Genomic DNA, 13,268 nt, shown 5'->3' with positions numbered 1-13,268 from the left:
ACCAAAATTGAGCTCTTTGGCATTAACTTGACTCGCCGTGTTTGAAGGAAGAAAAGTGCCGACTATGACCCTAAAAACACCATCCCTATAGTCAACCACAGAGATGGAAACATTATGCTTTGGGGCAGTTTCTCTGCCAAAAGGTACAGGTTGACTTTGTCGCATTGAGGGGCCAACGGACAGAGCCATGTATTGTAAAATATTGGATGTGAACCATTTTCCCACAGTCAGAACAAGGATGGTGGGTTATGGATGGGTTTTGCAGCATGACAATGAAGCAAAACATACCGCAAAGGCAAAAAAAAAAAAAAGAGTGGCTCAAGAAGAAGCACATCAAGATTATGGAGTGGCCGAGTCAGTCTCCAAACCTTAATCCTAAAGAAAATTTATGGAGGGAGCTGAAACTGAGTTGCTGAGAGACAGCCAAGAAATCTGAGGATTTAGAGAAGATATGTAAAGAAGAGGGGACAAAAATCCCCCCCGGAGTAGTGTGCAAACCTGGTCAGTAACTACATGAAATGTCTTCCCTCTGTCCTTGCCAACAAGGGTTTCTCCACCAAGTACCAAGTCATGTTTTGCTTGAGGATCAAATATTTTTACTCTGTGAACTGCAACTTAAATTTATAGCATTTGTTTTGTGTGTTTTTTTTTGCAATTTTGGTTGATATTCTGTCTCCATCATTAAAAATACACCTATGATAAAAATTATAGACCCTCCATTTCTTTGTAAGTGGGCAAACTTACAAAATCTGCAGGGGATCACATAATTATTCCCCCCACCCCCCCCTGTAGGTGTATGGAGGCAGCCATATTTGCGTACTATACTGAATACGCAGGCATTTCTGGTTTACAGGGAGACACGGTGGATGTGCTTTACTGCTTCTTAACACACAATGCCAGTCTCAGGCAGCTGATTCATTGAAAACTATGCACTGACAACCCAACAATAATTATAAAAGGGAAGAAGATAAATTGTCAATAGTTTGCCCTTTGTTGTAACGCATCTACAAATTGCTCTTTTAATACAGCAGCACAAAAATGAGCAAGAATGTAATTGCTGGCAATACACTTAAAATTTTTAAATAGTAAAACACTTTAGTAACAGGAAATATAGCACATCGACCACAAATCAATTACAGTTTTCAGACAGTGAATATGAAGATAAACATGAACGTGGACCTAAATACATAAAAGTAAAGATAAGGAACATCCAAAATGTTAACGATGCCTAAGCAGTGTTCTGAAAAAACAATCTTAAATTATTCCTGAAAAATAACAATGCGCTTACTGGTCCTAGAGTGCTACTCCTGTTGTGTAGCCTTATAGCTCTACATCTGCAGTGCGAGATCATCTAAGGCACTACTGCGTCTGAATTCTCATGAGAATCTGAGTGGGATCTGGTGATGTCATTACTGCGCTGCGCATTGTTCTCCTTGCTGGAGAGTAAGGATGAGCTCCAGCGTGTTCGCATGGTACACGTGCAGAGCCCGCCAGGAAGTCTGCACGGCGCTGCGCTAATCACAGTCAGGGAGACATTTCCCGATCTCTGCAGCCAAGCATCGGGACAATGTCTCCCTGGCTGTGATTAGCGCAGCGCCGTGCACACTTCCTGGCGGGCTCTGCACGTGTACCATGCGAACACGCTGGAGCTCATCCGTACTGGAGAGGTACTTGTACCTGGGGACCTACAGTGAAAGGATCCCACTGTTTCAGCTTCATTCATTGCATGAATGTAAGCTTTCTGAACCTCTCACTACTGTTTTTTGAATATTCCTCCACCAGTCATTAAATCACCAGTAATGAGGGGAATAGCTCTGATATGAGGAAGCAAAGCCATGCCTCTACCCAGATAGCCACCTTTACACAGAAACTACAGGCAAGGAAAGTCAGTTCTGGATAAGAGATAAGCTGCTGTGAACCTAGAGTCCAGGTCTTCTTTCATATGACTTATTTTATAGTAGCAGTAGACACCTATTGTATCCTGTGAATAGCATTATTTGCTTTGCCCCATCCCAGGGCTACTCAACTCCTTCAACCTCCTGAGCCTTCATATTCCACAGAACAAACAGACGATGCCAACCAGCAGAAAGTCCTGCATACACAGCAGCGGCAGAAGAGATATGGGACTCTGGGAAACCTCAAGAGGTTATAAACATCCAAAAGACCGAAAAAATAATTATACAAAATGCCCTGTTTGGGAGGGATCCTAGAATGCAATAAAAAAAGTTTGGAAAGCAAGTAAAATTCTGCGCAATTCCCTTTGTTGTCTAAGCTTATACATGCCAAGAATGAAAATTTTGTTTTTAGAAAGTCTGCATTTTCAAATCAAAACTTTAATTTGAACCATGTCAGGCCTCTTGCACACTCTGGACGTTCTAAAAAAAGCCAGTAGGGTTAGCTGTAGAACGCTGTAGTTGTAGAATGAGTTGTTTAGCATTTTTCAGTAGCATTTTTGAGTGTTTTTTTTAACCAAAATTGAACTCCCACAATAGCTTATGGCATAAAAACTCTGATAAATGCTAAATAGCCACTTTTCAGATTTTTTGGGCGTTTTTCATTTTTACAGCTGAAAAACTCCTCTCAAAACCCTCTAGCCATGGGTTTTTTTTTTCAGCCAGAAAAAGCCCCCGCCATAAACTGCTGATAACAGCCTATATGGGCATGGACACATAGGTTAACGTGCTGGTGAGTTTATTGACTGCAGAAGAAAAAAAACATCTGAAGCCAAAAACAGCAGCTGTAAAGATGCCCAGTGTGCATGAGGCCTTAAAGGATCACTAAAGGAATTTTTTTTTTTAGCTAAATAGCTTCCTTTACCTTACTGCAGTACTGGTTTCATGTCCTTATTGTTGGTTTTTTCTTTGAAGTTGCTGTAATTCTGCTGTGATCTCCACACTTCCTGGTTGTCTGTTTCCTTATAACCACAGTACTGGGAGCTTTTCACTGTGGTCTAAGCTGTCATTACTGTGGGGCAGATTCATCAAGAGATACGACGGCGTATCTCTGAGATCCGCCGTCGTATCTGTGAGAGCCGACGGTCGGATCTATGAGGCCGATTCATAGAATCAGATTCCTCATAGATCTCCCTTAGATCCGACTGGTGTAAGTGACTTACACCAGTCGAATCTTAGGCTGCAATCTACCGCCGGACGCTAGGTGTCGTCGCTTTTTTTTACGCGTCGGATATGCAAATGAGTAGAATCGCCGATTCAAGTCCGTACGCCCGCCCGTCGCTTTTTTTTAACGTCGTTTGCGGTCGGCTTTTTCCAGCGGATAGCTACCCCTGCTATATGGAGGGGTAGCTAATGTTAAGTATGGCCGTCGTTCCCGCGCCGAGATTCAAATTTTTACGTCGTTTGCGCAAGTCGATCGGGAATACGGATGGCCACAATTGACGTACATTTGGAGCATGCACACTGGGAAATTTCGCCGGCGGCGCATGCGCAGTTAAATTGGCGCGGAAACGCGCCTGATTTAAATTGTACACTCCCCCTAGCCGCGGAATTTGCATTCCGCCGGGGGAGTTACGATCCGACGATGCAATTTTCGAGGCAAGTGCTTGATGAATACTGCACTAGCCTCGCTAAATTGCACCGGCGGATCGTAAAACACGTAGATCGAGCGGATCTAAAGATCCGCTGATCTACATGAATCTGGCCCTGTGTGTCTAAAACTTAACAGAATCAATCAGATTCATTTTAAAAACAAAACCCTGCCCTGGATTTGTTTGTTTTTGTTCTGTGTGTCTCTCTAGTTCACAGGAACATAAAACCAGTTTAAAAGTGAAACCTGCAGGCACATTATATGATTGATTTTTATCCATTTGTTATCATTTTTAAAAGGAATCAGTTAACTTTTATGTATATCTATACCCTGTAAACAGTCATTTCAGCAAAAAAAATGTTTTCCTTTAGTGACCCTTTAACTCCAAACTTTCGGCTAAAAGGAGTTTCTTTAGAACATCTACGTTGTAACAAAATTTCTGAGCCGAGATTTACACAAGAAGATAAATGGTACAGAGAATGAGATGATGTTCTGGATCCTCCTCATACTCACAGTGTCCTCCACATCTCCAGACTTCCAGCCTTTTAACAGCATTTTGGATGCAGGAACCTGAAGCTCATTTTCGAGGATCTGCTTTATGTCACCTGGAAAACATAAGGGGCTAAATTTAAAAAAGCAGCACAGGGAAGTACGGACTTCAAAGAGCTTTACAATGAAAAAAAAAAATAGATCTTATGATTTTGGTAATTGTTCGCAATTCAAACAGAGTTTCAGGAAAACCAGAACTACTACATTGATGTTTTGCAAACGGATCAACCTCTTAAGCTAGGTACACACAGTCCGAGTATCTGGTCAACCTGCGGCCCGTGTGTATAGCTGTCCCTCCGACACAAGCTGGAATAAGGATCGTCTTTGGTCGAAGGGACATGCTAGAAAATCAATATCTGATTAACTGGTCATAGCCATTGGCTGATTAGTGTGTTCTGGTGGGCAAGGAGGGGAGGGGGGGAGGGGGGTTGGTACCCCTGTCAGAAAACAATAGCAGAGAGAGAAAGAAAGAAAGAGATGGAGAGAAAGGGGGGGGGGACCGCTGCACGAACATCACTTCGTTAATACGGTGATCGCTCAGTATTTTTTCCCTTCAGCCCACTGGATTGAGTGTACCAGGCATTTTACTGCTGCCTTAAGACTTAAAGGGGTTGTAAAGTCTCAAGGTTTTGCATTCTATGCATTAAAGTGTTGATAACCTAAAAAAACAAAAAGAATCATGTTCCTTTACAGCATGTTGTACAGCACAGTGCTTGTGCGGTGTCATTTGCCCCCCTGTAATGAAATACCTGGCTGATCCTGCCTGGTTCTGCCCTCCCCCTTTTTAAACTGATCACGGTATATCATGGTTGCTGAGCCCTGACACGTGGTCAGTTTACGTCCCCCGTCATCTGCCCTGCTCTGTCCTCCTCTGTGCTCTCCTCCCTGCCCTTTCTGCCAGCTCCAAGTCCATGCCCGCCCCCTCCTTCTGCTAAATTTAGGGTTAAATTTACACTATCCTCTCGGTTTATTCATGTAATGTGCCCCTGTGTCTGTGCCTTCTCTCCTTCTCCCTTCCTGACCGACGTCAGTAGGGGATCCTCAGCCCTGTCTGCTGCAGGGGTCGGGCCGAGAGAGGCGGTAGGTCACTTCAGCACTGATCGGCACTCTGAAAAGGTATATAGCTGCATTTTTTTTAAGGCACGTTACATGAATAAACCGAGAATAGTGTAAATTTATCTATGTGTTAACCACTTAAGGTGAAAAACCTTCTTGTCCCCAAAACCCCCCTCTTTCTTACCTAAACCAATCTGTTCCACCACCATGCAGGAGCCCAGCAACGCCAGCCACTGTCTCTCTCATCATTGGATAGATTAATAGCAGGAGGAACCATTAGCTCCCACTGTCAATCAAATCCAGTGACACAGGTTCACGTCCTGCTGTCTATGTCAATTGACGCAGCAACAAGACTCTGGAGCCCCCACAGAAAGCGTCTCTCCATGGGGGCACCCAATAAACAGAAGGAGCCAGGGGCGCTGGAAGGCAAGTAGAACATGTTTGTTATATATTAAAAAAAAAAATGTAATGCAAAACATAAATGCAGCTCCATACTCAAAACACAATCTTAAAAAAAAAAAATGAATGCAACCTGTTTAAGTATCTGAATCTTGGTGTCAGCATCTTGCAATTTCTTGTAAAGCAGGATGGACCAAGATAGGGATTAGTAGGACTGGGAGCCAAATCGGGCTCGATGTATACATGCGGGATAACCTCATTAATCTCCTGCTGCTCTTCACTATCCAAAAGCAGGCTGGGGATCAAAAATGTACACCACTGTATTCCTTAGAAGGAGAAGTATAGCCAAAGCTTGTTTCACACAGGAGTGCTGTTCGGTCTGCACTCCTGTGACCCGTTTTCAGCAGACAGCGGGCTGAAGCAACGTTAGAAGAGGGGGTCCAGTGCTTCAGCGCCAACTTGACTGCTCTGAGCTCTCAAAATGTTGATGGGAAGCTTTTTTTTGCTCAATGACCATGTTCTTTGGACTGCTAGGGATTGAAACACCAGTCCTCAGACAGATACTTGCATCGGTTATAACCTCCCAGTGTCAGGGAAGGAAGGACTTCCCCACTGTTAGGAGTGAGATGTGTCGAGGACCAGGCTCAAGTATTTCAGGTGAAGGGAAAGCTAGAGAGTGGATTCAAATTGATCACCCTGCCAAAAGCTTACAGACATTTTCTGATAGCTGCAAGGGGGAAATAATCTTTCAAAAATAAGGTCATCTACATAGCCAGTGATTTGGATGCCCTGCGTTCTGAGCAGGGCAAGCAGAGGTGCTAAAATCATTGTTGAACACTCTGGGAGCAAAGGGCAGTGCGACAAACCGGAAGTGGTTGTTTGTCAATGCGTCCTGGATGCCATGTATCCCCCTTGTCTCAGGCAATTACTGACCTTGCAAAATTTTGGAATTTGAAGAAATTTCTTAAGAGATTTTAAATCCAGAAAATAATAAATACCCACATTGGGCTTTGGTGCTGTAAAAAGGTTTGAGTAGAATCCTGTGACTAAGTTAGTCATGTGCCAGTACTGGCACAAAAGGCGGATTTTTGTTGAGTTTTGAACTCTAGTTTGCACACTTTTGAAACTACCCATTAAACTTACAGGTCTGGGACCCAGAGAGAAGCGGAATGAGGGTGCTCCTGCATTGTCAAGAGGACTATGTGGAAGGCTTGGTGACCTTGGTGGGCCAAGACTTTTGCAGAAAGGAAGGGCTGATCTTAGGTTTTGAAGCTGAAGCTTGGTGAGGGCAGACAGGTGCTCTGTAGTAGTCGGGGGTTCCTAAAGGTGGTGGTCTTAGGACCTTCACTATGAAAGTAAAACCTTCCCCCCTGCCTGGAGATCTTCAATAAATTGGTCCTTGGAAAGTCATGTGTGTGGAGCACCTTTGCAGACTGCTTCAGTTGTCTAAACTTTTAGACATAAGATTCTGCACAGCAGGGGAGATTGGTGACGCTCTAGAAATTTGTCTCATGACATTCTAGGGAATCTACAGGAAAACTACATAAGGCAACTGTTGTAGTTACTGTCTAACAAACACAACCCTGAAATAAAAGGTTGTGTTGGTTGTTCATTTTCCTAGTGCAGTTTGACAAAGTGAAATTACAGCAAGAGCTGGTTGCAGGGCTAGGCCTGCAAGACTAAACACAGCTTTTGGCTAGGTTCACACTACTGCGAATTCAAAATCGCGGTAATTTTACCACGATTTTGCCGCAATTTCGGCCACGATTTAAGAGACATCTGTGCAGGGTTCAATGTAAATCGCGGCCCGAAATCGCAAAAAGTAGTACAGGAACTACTTTTTGAAATCGGTGCAGCACCGCACTGATTAGGACAGTGCCATTGCCGACAATTGCCGCCGATTTGAGATGCGATTTGACATGTGAAATCGCATCTCAAATCGTACCAAATCGAACCCAGTGTGAACCTGGGCTTAATCTCAAACTGCAGAATCTTTGAAAGAAGGAACATCTTTAATAGGTACATTGAGAGGTTTCTTTAGGATAGAGATGGCAAGATCTTTGTGAACTCTCTATTCACTGGATAGAGTTCAGTATAGATTTAGGGAAGAGTGAAAATGCTTTCAGGCGTGGCACATTCATCATAGACCGCACATGCCAACTGTTCATGAACAGGGAATATTTTGCAGGGTTTTTTAGTACCCGTGTACCTAAAGGGGCATGATGATATGGAGGAGAGTCAGCTTGCATAAAAAGCCAAGGACTTTTAAAGACAGTGGCAAAGAGCTTTTCAACATTAGCAAACATGTTGTATGAAGCATCCTCTTTAATATAGTGAGAATTTGGGGGGCAAAAAACCTTCTGCAACTTCCTCCAATATTTCCTCAATTTCCTTCAGTGTCTGCGTCCTCTAGGACTGGTGTAACAGGAGGCGACTCTGGTTGAGAAAAGGGAGTAAGAGACGAGTTGTGGTGTTTTTGAGCCCTGGATGAAGAAAATGGCAGTATTAAGGCTGTAATCCGTCCAAAGAAATGGGACATAGATGCAGTGAATTCTGCTTTAGTCAAATAAATAAATAGAGCTAGAATTGGATACTGAGGCCAGTGTTAGAACCAACTCTTACTCTGGTGCAAGGGGCACATTGCCACTCTAATGTTAAAGTAGAACTCCAGACAGATAATATATCAGCTGGCAGTGTGGGGTGGGGGGGGGTTCATACCTCAATACAAAATGCTGTTTGTTTCTTTCCCCGCTGTGTCCTCCTGAAGAAATCTAGTGTGCATTTAAATTAGGGCTTCATTCCCTGTTAGAGCCGCATTGCAACACCGGTGGCCACTATGCTGTGTATCTGCGTGGGAACCAGTCTGGTCTCTGCTCCGCTGTAGTTCTGTATTGCAAGCAAAGACGCAACCATGCTCCTTGTAGTGGGCGGACTTAAAAGTCTTAAAGCGGAGGTCCGCCCCCAAAAAAAAAAAAACACATACTGCAGCTGCTGGCTTTTAATATAAGGACACTTACCTGTCCTGGAGTCCAGGGATGTCTGCACCGCAGCTGCTGCCGCCATTGCGGGTAAGGGAACCTGGCAGTGTAGCCTTACAGCTTCACGCCGGGAACCCTACAGCGCATGTGCGAGGCCCCGCTCCGCTCTCCTACTGGCCCTGCGACAGGGGGAGGAGGATGGAAGCATGCAGTGACGTCATGGGTCTTGGGGTGGACTCCTGGAAGTGGTGGGAACGAGATACCTGTCAAAGACAGGTATTCTGTCCACCCTCCCCGCTGAAAAGTGCCAATTGTGGCACCGGAGGGGGAGAGGAGACAAATGAGCGGAAGTTCCACTTTTGGGTGGAACTCCCCTTAAGACTCCTGGTCTGAGTCACCCACAATGTGTAAGTGACTGCGCCTGGCTATGTGGGCGTGGCTGAAGATGGAGCCCTCGAGACAAACTCTGCCCTCCACTCCTCAGGTTCGGTGCACACTCTGCCTGTGACTTGCCGCATTTCCCTTTGCATAATGGGAAATTTCATTTTATTTCCCCACATGGATATGATGTGCAGCATAAGATAAAGTCCTCCTCCCGATGCCAGTAAGGAGCATTCTTTTCCAAGGATTGAAAGAAATGTAAGTCGGTCAGCAGTATAACAGAGATTAGGGAGAGAGATATGCATTTGCAAAGTTAGCTAGATCCCGGAGTTCAGCTTTAAAGGATATGCAAGCCTTCGGCAGAGTGATGTGGAATAGGGAGTGTAGTATAGAGCAGTGTTTCTCAACTCCAGTCCTCGGGGCGCACCAACAGGTCATGTTTTCAGGCTTTCCATTATTGTGCACAGGTGATTTTATCAGTTTCACTCCCTTAGTAATTACCACAGCAGTTTTATCTGAGGGAAATCCTGAAAACATGACCTGTTGGTGCGCCCCGAGGACTGGAGTTGAGAAACACTGGTATAGAGTACACATGTCTATAAGGATTATGCGGTAAGTTGGGTGTAGATCGTTTGGCAACTAATCCTTGTGGTGAAAGGGTGGGAGGAAACGCCTTAGTACCTTAAAAGGAAAAATTTGGAATGAAAACTCTGCATACTGATCTGCAATACCCTTCGTACATGATGCCTTTTACTTTGTTCATTGTGGATACTGCCTTTCTATATAAAAAATAAATAAAAATGTAAAAAAAAAAAAAAAAAAAGAAACCTGCATACTGTTCTACACCCTTATTTTTATTGCAGTGGAGTTAGTGACCAGACCGGAAACTGGAGCTCCTCTATAACTTACGTCTGTTTGCCCCATATTGGCACTATATCCCCTGGAGCATTTGCATCTTGCAGAGTAGGGACCGTCCGAGCTACAGTATGCCTGTCTTAATTTTTTTAGTCCCGTACTCACAGTGTAATCGTAGACACAAGATTTCGACTCCCCGCGGGGAATGGGCGTTCCTATGGAGAGGGAAGGTGATTGACGGCCGGCTCTGGCACGTCACGCTCCCCGAAGACAGCCGGAACAGGTCTCGGCTCTTCACGGCGCTATACGGCGCCTGCGCACAGACTATGCGCAGGCGCCGTGAAGAGCCAAGTCCTATTTCGGGTATTTCCGGAGAAGCGTGACGTGCCAGAGCCAGCCGTCAATCATGCTGCCTCTCCATAGGAACGCCCATTCCCCGAGGGGGGTCGGAATCTTGTCGCTACGATTACACTGAGTACCGGACTAAAAAAATAAAGACAGGCATACTGTAGCTCGCGCTACTATGCCTCATGTTATGCTAGAAGAAAAAAAAAACCCCCACTTGAACTAAAAATCCCTGTTCTTGCACAAAGTTTGCTAGAAAGAGTGTAAAGCAGTGTGCAGAGGGTTCATTCATTATTTTTAGTGGGTCTAGCGACGGACTGTCTCTAGGGGTCTGTGGTGGTGGAGGTTCCAGGGCAAAAGGAATTCCATGCAGAAGTTTGCATCTGACAGCTTCAAGTTGCTCCTGGGCTGTGACACCAGCTTCAGCAAGGAAATTAAGAAAGCAATGGTCTGGGCATGCAACAGAAATTAACTGTATTGCATGGTGAACTGTAATACACCAATAGCGGAATGTTAAAGGTTACTTCCTTGCTGGCAAGGTCTGTGGCTTTATTCTTCCGTACCATCCATGAGGTTACAGCTGACCAGGTCTGTGTTTTTTCTTGCTTTATTGAGAATTACAGGATCTCCTATAATTTGGGGTCTGGTTTCCAGGTAAGAGGCTAGTGTTTTTGTGTGGTGATGGAGTTCACTGGGATACCACAGAGTAGTTATGAATTTTAATGGAGATATCCTGCCACTGGAACCCTTTAGATATATAGCAACCCGACATGGCTAATGGGTTTTGAGTGTAGCTTGTTAGGCAAGTCAGGTAACTAAATCATCATCTGCAGTAACTCTAATCGTATATAATATGGTTTGTCATACCAACAGAACAGCTGTCTTCTAGAACAACATCTGCAGTTCTGTCTCTGTACTCCACTTTGAAGTCCAGCATTCGCGAGAGGCGTTCCACCACCGGCCGACTGGGGATTACCGGGCGGAACGCTGATGTAGACAACGATGAGGGAGAAGCAATGGATGTAGAGGTGTTGGGTTGGACTGCGGGACCAAACACAGGACCCTGTATCGAATCTGTGCTGAATTCGCTGAAAAGATAGAAGCAGAAACAAAAGCATTATTTACTGAAAGGGTAATTTGAGTGACAAGACATGTATATACCGTGTTCCCCGAAAATAAGACCTACCCCGAAAATAAGACCTAGTGTTATTTTCCAGGAGGGCTGCAATATAAGCCCTACCCCGAAAATAAGCCCTAGTTTAAAATGTTTGTAACATCCTATAATCCACTCTATTACAGTAGTATATAATGTTTAATGTGTTTGTTTCTGTAATATAATTGCGGGGAAGAGAGCTCCGGCGGGTCACAGAAGCGCTATAATGAAGGTATTTGGCACAATTATATTACAGAAAAACACACATAGTACATTATATACTACTGTAATAGAGTGTATTATAGGATTTTACAAGCATTTTAACTCAGTTTACACTGGGGATTCCTGTCAGGCAGAGAGAGAGAGAGGGGGAGAGAAGACAGCACATTACATTGTAAGACCTACCCCGAAAATAAGCCCTAGTGTGTCTTTTGTTGCCAAAATTAATACAAGACCCAGGCTTATTTTCGGGGAAACATGGTATGTAGGGATCGTCGACAACTATTTTCATAATGGACTAGTGCAGTGATGGCGAACCTTGGCACCCCAGATGTTTTGGAACTACATTTCCCATGATGCTCAACTACACTGCAGTGTGCATGAGTATCATGGGAAATGTAGTTCCAAAACATCTGGGGTGCCAAGGTTCGCCATCACTGGACTAGTGGGTCAGCCGATTAGCTGCCCTGCGTACAGAATGCATTATTTGTTTACATATTAGGAAATGCAGTGCAGCACACATACAGCTCAGTACATCATTTAAACTTGTCAGCAAGTGCCTGAGAACTTGTGAATGTATGAGGAGCAATGCCTCGTGGGACATGTACTCCTGGGAAGGAGAAGGAAGTGAGCAATTCTAAAGGCAGTATGTTTTTTACCTTGCTATAGGGGCACTCTATTATACTTTGCAGCTTGCTATAGATGCACTCTGACAAGAGGAGGAACCAGAAGTGACGGGGGACCCCAGAAGAGGAGAATCAGGGCTGCTCTGTGCAAAAACATTACACAGGTAAGCAGGTAAGCATGACATGTTTGTTGTTTAAAGAAAAAAAATATATATTTACAATTACTTTAAAGGGCTCTGTGCAGGGAAGATCAGCATCTGAACCCAGAGAAGGTGGAGGCTGATAGAATGGAGGTAATATAAGGCATTATAATTAAAGTAAATGTTTACTAGGTTTAAGTCTGTCTCCTAGTTAAAATACCCTGTATATCACACTTCTGTGTATATTTACTATTTTATAAAAATGTATGTGGGGGCGTGCGTGGCCAAGATGGCGATCTAGAAGGACGTGCTTGAGAGGAGCTCCGCTCTTTGAGACCTGATTATCCGCTATTTTCACGGATCCACCGAAAACTCTTACCCTGACTGTCCCCGGGCATGCGTAAAAGGCAAGACCGGCTCTGGACGGAGAGGCGGCTCCACAGTGAAAGAGAGTCCCCTGCCGAAGCTGCCACAGACGGCAGTAGGCCGCGCGCACATGGCGTCTCAGACGGCGCCTTCCCCGGCGAATGCATCGGAGGAGGACCGCTTCCAGGCTACGGGTAAGATCGACACCCTGCAGTTGGATCTTGGGCTCCTACGGAGGGACCTGGACGGTATACAGGAGCGGCTGGGTGAGGCGGAGCAGCGGGTGAGGGATTCGGAAGACTCCATCCGAGACCAGCGTGCATCCTTACACACTCTCCAGGTGAGAGTTAAGGCCCCTGGAGTCGAGGGCGGAAGATAGCGAGAACCGCAGTAGAAGGAATAACCTTTGTGTGGTGGGTCTTCCGGAGGGGGCTGAAGGCCGGGACCCGACTACGTTCACGGAGACCATGCTACGCAATCTGCTGCCACAGGCCCAATTTTCCCCGCACTTTGTCGTCGAGAGGGCCCACAAAATGCCGCCGGGCCGTGCTGTACCGGGGGCCCCCCGCGCACCTTTATCTTTCGGCTGCTCAATTTCCGTGACAGGGATCTGGCACTGAGGGAGGCCAGAAGGGTTGAGGAGCTCAGGTATGAAAAT

The 13,268-nt window shown here is 45.1% G+C and overlaps 1 protein-coding gene across 2 annotated transcripts in view; it reads right to left on the bottom strand.

Moving 5' to 3' along the window:
* FAF1 (Fas associated factor 1) overlaps window positions 1-13,268 on the bottom strand; it is a 375,519-nt gene that overhangs the window by 287,783 nt on the left and 74,468 nt on the right. For both annotated transcript variants that reach the window (XM_040360508.1, XM_040360509.1), the window contains exons 4-5: window positions 10,974-11,194; window positions 4,057-4,148 (exon numbers count right to left, since the gene is read on the bottom strand). In XM_040360508.1, the coding sequence (XP_040216442.1) occupies window positions 4,057-4,148; window positions 10,974-11,194 (313 nt within the window). The remainder of the gene's footprint in view (window positions 1-4,056; window positions 4,149-10,973; window positions 11,195-13,268) is intronic.

The sequence above is a fragment of the Rana temporaria genome, chromosome 7 (assembly GCF_905171775.1).
Source record: "Rana temporaria chromosome 7, aRanTem1.1, whole genome shotgun sequence".
NCBI classification, from domain to species: Eukaryota; Metazoa; Chordata; class Amphibia; order Anura; family Ranidae; genus Rana; species Rana temporaria.
This window is presented reverse-complemented; position numbering and strand designations above follow the sequence as displayed.